The 11018-nt window shown below is 26.7% G+C and overlaps 1 protein-coding gene across 1 annotated transcript; it reads left to right on the top strand.

Annotated features, from left to right (window-relative positions):
• The first annotated feature begins 8754 nt into the window (after positions 1-8754).
• LOC140822535 (putative 4-hydroxy-4-methyl-2-oxoglutarate aldolase 2) lies at positions 8755-9794 on the top strand. Its single transcript, XM_073183309.1, has 2 exons — positions 8755-8902; positions 9063-9794. The coding sequence occupies exon 2, from the start codon at positions 9071-9073 to the stop codon at positions 9572-9574; it is 504 nt and encodes a 167-aa protein (XP_073039410.1). The 5' UTR covers positions 8755-8902; positions 9063-9070; the 3' UTR covers positions 9575-9794.
• Positions 9795-11018: the final 1224 nt, after the last annotated feature.

Here is an 11018-nt window from a genome sequence, read left to right as displayed (position 1 = left end):
AAGGTAAATAAATCACAGTTTTATTTTATTATTGTATTTTCATTTTAATTTTTTTACTGTACTTTCTCTATTTAAATTACATTTTTTTACAATTTGAAATTACAGTTTTATTTTTTCAATGTAATTTCTATATTTAATTTTGTAGTTAATTCTTCAAGTAGTTTACCAACTTGTCCCATCATTCTTGATGAAAAGGAAAATAATCCCGAAGAACGTGTCTGAAATATTTCCTACTCACTGACTTTATATTGATCTGTTTAAATTATGTTATGACTTATTTTTGGGGATGTCAAGATTTTTTTGGAGAGCTTGTAACTCTTTTTTTTATTTAAGTATTTATGTCGTGGAAATATTTTGTTTGTTATTATTAAGTGTGGTCGAAAACATGAATTAATTTTTCACAATGTTGTATTTAGAGGCCTATCTGTTTCATAATTCAGTCATATGAGAAGAATTATTGCTTTTTATTTTAAAAAAATTCGGGTCTCAGGGTCTACCCGAACCTATTTCGTATTCGAGGTGGGGTGGGTCCGAAGAATATTTAACCTGGGTGGGGCGAGTAATATGTCTAAGTTTTTTTTCATGGGAAGAATCTTGGGTTTAGCCAAACTCGTCTCATACCCAGTAGATTGACATCTCTATAAAAAATAAAGCATCATCAATAATTTTTTATTCATTATGATTTAATAATTATATAAAATCTATTAATTTCTTTATTTTCAGGGCCCGTTTAGTTAGATGGATGAGATTGTGTTCACATATAATATTGTGGCTATTAAAATATATTTGAGTATGATGTGAAATAACATTGGATAAATAATAATATTTTTTTGTTTGATTGATTAAATTTGAGAGAAGACAATAAATTAAAATTTTGTCAATCTCAATAATTAATTAATATACATTTTAAAAAATATGTGAAATGTAATATTGTAATTTTTTAATTCGTGATTTGATTGATGCGAGATAAAGAATTAGTGTTATGCATTTACCTCCATGGTATTTAGCACTTATCACCTTTCTTAGGCATAAAAATTATAACATTGTAGAGAGGTAAATGTCAAATATAATAATAGTGTGTGTAGTTAGATAAAAATGGGATTTGTCATTAGAAATTCCATTTTACATGTTTGGACGCGTAGAATTTTAAAATGAAATTGGTGTGTGATAGAATTTTATGAGATTCGACAAGATTTTGAGTTAAGACGATTATGATGTTGATATGTTACATACTTGGATTATTGAGTGTATTATGGAGAGCATGAAAAGTTTGGTCATGTTAGCTAAATTATTGATTTCATGTTCATTTGGTTGTTTGGTTGTGTAAGTTGAATATTGAATTATTGATGTAAATGTGATACTTTAGACGGGAGAAAATGAAGTAGAGTAAGGGTAAGTGGAATTGGAATTTTGATGTGCAGAAATGAGATGGAAGTGCGACAACGGTTACAGATTTTAGCATAATTATTTGGATATGGATCCAGATGATATGAGGATATTACCAATAAAAAAGCTTAAGATATAAGGACTATAACTTTAGTTTTTTGGGTTTTGTCCAAATCTATGTGGAATACAAGTCAAAAGCGTCCCGAAGTATGTCGTATGTATCGTCGTTCTTGCACTGACTCATTTTGGTAACATGAGCATAATTTTTTAGTCAGACCTTCAAATGACTTGAGACCAATTGAGGATGCAATCCAAGGCATAGGACTACAACTTTCATGTTTACTACCTTTTCAAATTATGAAAGGAAGAGGCGTTTCGGAAGCAATATTTGTTGTAGCTGTGTGCAGAGTGCGCCCCAGCGGTACGATTTGACCGTCCCAGTGCGCCAGCTCTGGATTTTTGGTGTTTTGGCCGAGAGGTCCAATCTAGGGCGGTAAAATGTGACCACTCTAGCGTCGAATAAAGTGTAAAAAAGTATTTTGAGGTTGAGATGACATAAAAGTTTGGGGTGGTTTTGTCTCATTTTAAATGAAATATTTGTGGTCTTGAAGAGATTTAATGAAATTTGAACTGTGAGCATATAAAAATGATATAAAAATCATTTTTTCGAACTTAATAAAATATGATATTCCTATAATTATGCATCATAATTCACACACTTTACTATACTAGAAGATATATAATATTTTGATAAAAATTTTTTGTAAAAATCAAATAAAAATATTTTATACTTAATACAATGGACCCAAAAAATTTACTCCCCCCTGCTGGTCAGCAACCTCAACATTCCTTGCTACTTTATAGTATATGTTATGGATTATAATTCACACACTTTATTTGCATGTATTTTTTAAATATATATTAGATACATAAAATTATTATTTTTTATTAAGGGTCCTTTTTAAAATTTAAAAGATACACGAAACTCAATAATTTTCCAAAATATTTTACAATTTTTCTTCGAAAATTTTATAAGAAAGAGAGATTATGGGTTGTGGTTCGAATCGTCGTGACTTATTTTGAATTTTAAAAAATGTAGGTTCAAATAATAACGATAATAATGCCATCGGAGAAATTTTTTTAGGCAAAGCTCATTATTATTGTTTTCTTCTAATTGTGGAGGGTTTGTTGTCTACATGTCTCTCACAAATTTGGTAGGTTGATATCAATAAGCTATAGTGATAAAGTTTATTATAATTTTATTATGAAAAAACAATATTTTGATAATGTAATTTACATTTTTTTTTATTTTTTATACTCTTATCAATCAATTCACAGTTTAGTTCACTTATGCATACACTAATTTTCTTGATTTTATTTGATAATATTTTTTAATAAATTTTATAATTTCATTTTTAAAAAGATATATTTTCAAAAAAATACATCTTATTAATATTTACTTCAACCATTTCAACAATAAAACGTTGTGTTTGATTGGATCTTTCAAAAAAATATTTGTTTTGCGTATCAACTAGAAGTATTTTCAGCTACCAAATAGGTACCTTATCTTCCCCATATTTTTAAATCAAAAACTTGTGTGAGACGATCTCACGAGTCGTATTTTACGAGACGGATCTCTTATTTAGGTTATTTATGAAAAAAATATTACTTTTAATACTAAGAGTATTACTTTTTATTGTTAATATCGGTAGAATTAACCTGTCTCACAGATAAAGATTCGTGAGACCGTCTCACAAGAGACCTACTCGTTTTTTTTTAAAAAAATTATTTAAAATAAATAGAAACAGAAAAAACAAACCGACAAAATCAAAAGTAGAAATATTATGAATCTCAAATGAACCTATATTTGAGTCCAAAATATTTAGTGGTCCAATGGGGGAACCACACGTTTTTTTAATTGCATATTCGTGGGAGGAGGACCAATGCATTAAAATGTTTGATGTGTCGGATGTCTTACATGCCAGCAATTCCATCAACGATAGCAATTCTTGTGTGACATGTAAGACAAATCAAATATTGGCTCCCACTCGAGGTGAATCATATTTCTTACTCCATTTACAATGTTGGAATATTATTTTCAAAATCCGACTCATCACATGCTCCGAAAGAGATCGTTAAAGGGGCTCGAGAGGATGTCTCGACGTAGTACCTTCGACGCTCAAGTTAGAGACTGAGAATATAATGAGAGAGCAGCTAAGGGTGCTGTTAAAAATCAATATAACGAATGAATGAATTGGACGCTCAAACATGATATTTATAAGAACACACCTGGGCCGGAGGTCCAGAATCTGGATTGAGCCTAATCTTGATGAGCTTACTCATATAATTATTTTGATTTTAAATTTTATTAAAAATATTATTTTAGTAACATGTCTTGAGATCAATCTTGCGAGTGTATTGATTATTTTCATCAAAAAGGATTTTCTCCTACGTTAATTTTGCAAGTGTATTGATTATTTTCATCAAAACTGGTTAATATCTTTTTTATTCATTATTTACATTAACAAATAATTGAGCAAACAACATGTTTTATGTTGGGCCAAAATGGTTTTTGTCTTTTTTTTAAAAAAAAAAGTTTAATATATCTCCTAAAAAAATTATTATCAATTTTTATTTATGTAATGTATCTAACAATAAAGCATTGTCAATAATTTTTTTAAAATAATTAATAATTATATAAAATCTATTAGTTTATTTATTTTAAGATCCCTTTAGTTGGATTGATGAGACTGTGTTCACAATTATTAAAGTATTCGAGTATGATGTGAAATAATATTGGATAAATAATAATATATTTGATTTGATTGATTGATTGATTAAATTTATATAAGTTGATAAATTTAAAAAAAAATGCATTCTCAATAATTAATATACATTTAAAAAACTATGAAATATAATATTGTAATTTTGTAATTCGTGATTTGATTAATGTGATATAAACAATTAGTGTTTAGCATTTACCTCCATGATATTTACCACTTATCACCTTTTTTAAGCATAAAAATTACAACACTTTAGAGAGGTAAATGTCAAATTTATTAATGATGTGTTTGTAATTAGAAAAAAATGGGATTTGGAATTAGAAGTTCCATTTTGAATTTTGGGCACGTAGAATTTTAATGTGAAATTAGTATTTTATAGAATTTTATGGGATTTGACGAAATTTGGTTTAATTAAAAGAAATATTTGTCATATTGAAGATATTTAATGAGATTTGAACTATTAGCATATAAAAATCATTTTTAAATATTATTTTTTCGAACTTAATAAAATATGATATTCCTATATTTATGCATAATAATTCACACACTTTACTATACAAGAAGATATATAATATTTGACAAAAACTTGTATGAGACGGTCTCACGGGTTGTATCTTGTGAAAAAGATCTCTTATTTGGATCATCCATGAAAAAGAATTACTTTTTATGCCAAGAGTATTATTTTTTATTGTGAATATCAGTAGGATTGACCCGTCTTACAGATAAAGACTTGTGAGACCGTCTTACAATAAACCTATTCATAATATTTTGATATTTATTTTATACTTAATACTATGGACCCAAAAAATTTACTCCTCCCTGCTGGTCAGCAACCTCAACATTCCTTTCTACTTTATAGTATATGTTATGCATTATAATTCACACACTTTATTTGCATGTATTTTTTAAAATAGATATTAGATACATAAAATTATTAGTTTTTTATTAAGGGTATTTTTTTAAATTTAAAAGATACTCGAAACTGAATAATTTGCCAAATTTTTTTACAATTTTTTCTTCGAAAATTATATAAGAAAGAGAGGTTATGGGTTGTGGTACGAATCCTGTGACTTATTTTGAACTAGTGCACCGATACACGCGTTGCGTGCTTATATAATATTTTTTATAATTCATTTGGTTTATATTTAAATGAGGAATAAAATATAATTATAAGAAATAGTAGGGACTATACTGTACTTTTGATACATAAATTAAAAAATTAATTGAAAAATAAAAGAATAAAAAAAATGACCACAGTGAGAATTGAACCCACAACCTAATCCCCAAAAAACAATGACTCTATCCGCTAAACTATATATAACTTGAATTAAATTTTTAACATTTTATTAATATATATAATTATTAAAACAGACAATGACACCAAAGTTATTTACTCTAAATATCTCAAACTTAATAAAATAGTATAGATTTTCAAAAGGGTCGGTTCAAATTTTAAAATCCCGCACTGGAAAAACTTCTTTTATAAAAAAGATGGTAAAATAATATTATGTAAAAAAATCATATTTTATTTACATTTTTATATCGGAATTAATAAAATGATATAATCAATATATATATTTAAATATAGTTTATATTTTTAAGATACATCAAAGTCTAAAAAAAGTTATTGAAAATAAATAGAAACAGAAAAAACAAACCGACAAAATCAAAAAGTGAAAATATTATTTGATACTTCATGGAAGACATGTCCATCAAAGGTCCTACTATCCTTGGCCCATCTCTAGCCAAAATAGAAGATAAGCCCATCAAGGATCCACGTATTTTTCTATAAATATCAGGTTTGAGTGTTCAGTTTAGACATTCACTATATTGTTTTGGAATTAGAAGTTCCATTTTGAATGTTTGGGCACGTAGAATTTTAATGTGAAATTAGTATTGCATAGATTTTTATGGGATTTGACGAAATTTGGTATAATTAAATGAAATATTTGTCACATTGAAGAGATTTAATGAGATTTGAACTATGAACATATAAAAATCATTTTTAAATATTATTTTTTCGAACTTAATAAAATATGATATTCCTATATTTATGCATTATAATTCACACACTTTACTATACAAGAAGATATATAATATTTGACAAAAACTTGTATGAGACGGTCTCACGAGTCGTATTTTGTGAGACAGATCTCTTATTTGGATCATCCATGAAAAAATATTATTTTTTATGCCAAGAGTATTACTTTTTATTGTGAATATCAGTAGGGTTGACCCGTCTTACAGATAAAGACTTGTGAGACCGTCTCACAATAAACCTATTCATAATATTTTGATTTTTTTTTTTTTTTTTTGTAAAAATCAAATAAAAATATTTTATACTTAATACTATGGGCCCAAAAAATTTACTCCTCCCTGCTGGTGAGCAACCTCAACATTCCTTGCTACTTTATAGTATATGTTATGCATTATAATTCACACACTTTATTTGCATGTATTTTTTAAAATAGATATTAGATACATAAAATTATTATTTTTTATTAAGGGTATTTTTTTAAATTTAAAAGATACTCGAAACTTAATAATTTTCCAAAATATTTTACAATTTTTTCTTCGAAAATTTTATAAGAAAGAGAGGTTATGGGTTGTGGTACGAACCCTGTGACTTATTTTGAACTAGTACACCGATGCACGCACTTGTATAATATGTTTTTATAATTCATTTGGTTTATATTTAAATGAGGAATAAAATAAAATTATAAGAAATAGTAGGGACTATAATGTACTTTTGATATATAAATAAAAAAATAAAAGAATAAAAAAAAATGACCACAATGAGAATTGAATCTACAACTTAATCCCCAAGAGACAATGAATCTATCCGCTAAACTACATATAACTTACATTAAGTTTTTAACATTTTATTAATATATATAATTATTAAAACAGACAATGACACCAAAATTAATTACTCTAAATGTCTCAAACTTAATAAAATAGTATAGATTTTCAAAAGAGTCGGTTCAAATTTTAAAACCCCGCACTGGAAAAACTTCTTTTATAAAAAAGATGGAAAAATAAAATTATGTAAAAAAATTATATTTTATTTACATTTTATATATCGAAATTAATGGAATGATATATATATATATATATATATATATATATATTGATATATATATATATATATATATATATATATATATATATATATACAAAATGGACGTTTATTTGAGTCCAAAAAATTAGATGGTCCAATGGGAAGGACGTGTTTTTATTGCATATTTGTGGTACAATGATGACTCATTAAATGTTTAATGTGTCAGATAATTTTCATGCCAGCTATTTCATTGACTCGGCAATTATTGTGTGACAAGTGAAACATATCAGATATTGGCTTTTGCTCCAGGTGCATCAGAATTCTTACTGCATTTACAAAATTTTGTAATAGTGTTTTCAAAATTGTTCGATCGAAAACCGATCACGAGTTTAGTATGAACAATATCAAAAAACGTTTGAATATTTGCTTTTTTAATATTTTTATTATTAATATATATGATTATTTTGATTTTAAATTGTATAAAAAATATATATTATTTTAGTAATATTATATCTTATTTTTTAATATACATATATATATGTAGTTATATGTGATTGTTTTTATATTGTTTAGATTTCAAATTTAGATAAATATTTTTTATTTTTATATATAAAATTAAAGATATTTAGAATGTTTTTAAATATATTATTATTTTATATAATATAATGTTTTCTAGTCCGATCGTCGATTCAATCGATCGGACCTATCGAACCATTGTTAAAGGTGAATCGATTCGATTATCGGTCTGATTATGAGAACATTAATTGGTTGAAGCCTCGAAAAACTTCAAACAACTTTTTTTATAGACATCACATTAATTAAAATATCGTGATATTATCGTTCTTTCATAAAATTGATATTCTCCTTCTTTAAAATATTAATCACTAAACAATTTTAAAGATTATAAAATAAAATGTACAACATTAAGCAACCAAATAATACAAATAATTTATAATAAAAAATGTTAGATTTTTTATATTTTTTAATATATATATATAATATACTTTATAATAGATTAATATATTATTAATTTCTTCAAAATTTAATAAAATCACATTTTTTAATATCAAATTATTTTTCCACTCCAAATTTGAGGAAATGAGAAAATAAGTTGTTGGTAGAACTTGAGAAACGGTACATAAATAATTTTTGTCATTTTTAAAATAAAAAAAAATCATTTATGATATAAGTAAAAGAAGAAAAAGTACGGATTTATAAGACATGTTAAATATATTATCTGAATATCATTTAATTTACAAGCTATAAGAAATAACTTTATAACATTTGATGATATTTATATTAATATACTTAATATATATTTAATAATGATTATGAAATTACGAGATATTTGATCATATATTTAATATTAACTTCTATATATATATATATATATATATATATTTATCGAAAAACGATAATTAATTATTTGATTTATGTATGATAAATAAGTAAAAAAAAATACATATATTATAACCAAACTCTATGATTGCATTGAATGATTAATTTTCCTACCAACTAACCGCAACTTGTCCCGGCCACAACTATGTCGGTGGGTAGACCGCAAGTTGACGGCACAATAATGGAAGGTTAGAAGCTCGGTGGAGTATAAAATCCCCAACTATTGGGGTTCTAGCCTCACCACTTGCCATTTCTGTGATCTCGACATTCGAAGGTAAGAATCACATTCATCACAACGTTAATCCATTCTACTTTACGATAGATAGATATTATATATATGGTCTGCGTTGTTTAGAGAAATGCATGGCTCGTTTAGAATTCTTTCCTATAATGTTATCTGCATCTGTTACGATTGCTTACTCGTGTGTTTACAGAGGAACCCATGGCTGCTTATTTCGCAATCACCGACGCTTGTGATGCAAACGAACCATTTCTTGAAAGTGGTGACATTCGAATCCTACCCCCTATCTTCCAAATGTATGGGAAACGTCGAGCGTTCTCCGGCCGCATCGTCACTGTCAAGGTATTCGAGGACAACATATTGGTCAGAGAGTTTGTTGCAAGCAAAGGCCATGGTAGAGTTCTTGTAATAGATGGTGGGGGAAGCATGAAGTGTGCTTTGATTGGAGGAAAACTAAGCCAAGTAGCACGAAATAATGGTTGGGCCGGAATAGTTGTCAACGGTTGTATCCGGGATGTGGATGATATCAATGGCTGTGATATCGGGGTTAGAGCGTTGGCAGCACATCCCAAGAAACCAAAGAAAAACGGCGCCGGTGAGAGGCACAGCAGGATTTATATCGCAGGGGCTGAAATTCATGATGGAGAGTGGTTGTATGCAGATACTGATGGAATTATCGTATCCAAAACAGAGCTTTCTCTCTAGCTCTTGGTCGATATCGTAATGTATTCTATCCATTAATGTCCAATAAATTGTCGATGCATGCAAGCTTTCTGTGTTTCATGTCGCTGTTCCTGTAAGAGGCGACGAGTGTTTTATGTACTTGTTAAGCCTACTTTTCTTTCTATCTTTGTATCCTTCCTGCTTGAGATGTGTGTTTGTAAGATTGTGTTATTGTTTGGAATATATGACTTATTATTTTGTATTTTTTCCCTTTTTTTATATAAAATATTTCATTCTACATTCATTTTCTAGAAATAAAAATTTAGTTACTTATCTAATTCGTACCTAACTTTGATTAAGTTTCTTTCTCGGGCGTCAAAATAAACTATAGTAACAATATCACCTATTGAATTATATTATCCTTGTTTTATTTTCGTTATCTAACGATCCGATTTTTTAATGAAACAAAGAATAATGATAAATAATTAAAAATATTTTTTTGGATTTGTTATTAACTTAATATGAAATAAAAATTATTTTAATTTATTTTTGTTGTTTAAATTTTTTTTAAAAAAATTTAATTAAATACAAATGAAAAAGTTTTTTTTTCCTCAATTTGAAAAATATAGGGTTGCATATGATCATTTATTTTTTTTAAAGGAATATTTTTCTTTATTTTACCGTGCAATTGTTTATAAATATGCATTATCATTTATGCATATTGATACACAAATCTTCCTAATTTTATTTGATAATATTTGTATAAACTTTATCATGTCATTTTTTAAATATAACACATATATTTTAAATATTAATTATTATATATATTCAAAAACAAATTTTATTAATTATTTATTTAAACATTAATAAAACGTTGTGTTTGAATGGTTATTTCTTTTAAACAATTATTTGGTTGCGTTTCTAAGTAAAAGTATTTTCAGCTCCCAAATAGGGACCTATCTTTTCAATATTAAAAATAAATAAAAAATATTTTAAAATAAATAGAAACAGAAAAAAAAAATGAAAAGTCAAAGTAAAAATATTACGAATCTCAAAATTTACCTCCGATGGGCTAGATCTCCATGCCCTACAATTTTTTTGTAGTATTACCTTTTTTTTTTTATTGGATATTTATTATTTGTAGAGGACAAATTGTACGATATGATTTTGGGTGGCCTTATTTTTTTATTTGTATTTATTATTTGTGGAGGGACAAATTGTACGATATGATATGTCCATGTCGCGCTCTGCAATGTTCAACGCGTAAATATATGTACGCCAACTACTCCATCAATGGGTCTATTATTGTGTTGCATGTGAAATAGGGTAGGTATTTATCATATCAACGTATCTATATCTGTGAGATAATCGATCGATTATATTTATTGTGTAAGTGATATATTATATTTTTTTAGGTCGGATAGAAGATTATAATCATAAAATTGAATCATGTGACGTTTTTATATGATTTTTTGTGATTAAATAT

The sequence above is a fragment of the Primulina eburnea genome, chromosome 2 (genome assembly GCF_022965805.1).
Source record: "Primulina eburnea isolate SZY01 chromosome 2, ASM2296580v1, whole genome shotgun sequence".
Taxonomy (NCBI): domain Eukaryota; kingdom Viridiplantae; phylum Streptophyta; class Magnoliopsida; order Lamiales; family Gesneriaceae; genus Primulina; species Primulina eburnea.
This window is presented reverse-complemented; position numbering and strand designations above follow the sequence as displayed.

Excerpts from the sequence above, each read along its gene's own strand:
- LOC140822535 (XM_073183309.1), top strand. The coding sequence starts at position 9,071 with ATGGCTGCTTATTTCGCAATCACCGACGCTTGTGATGCAAACGAACCA.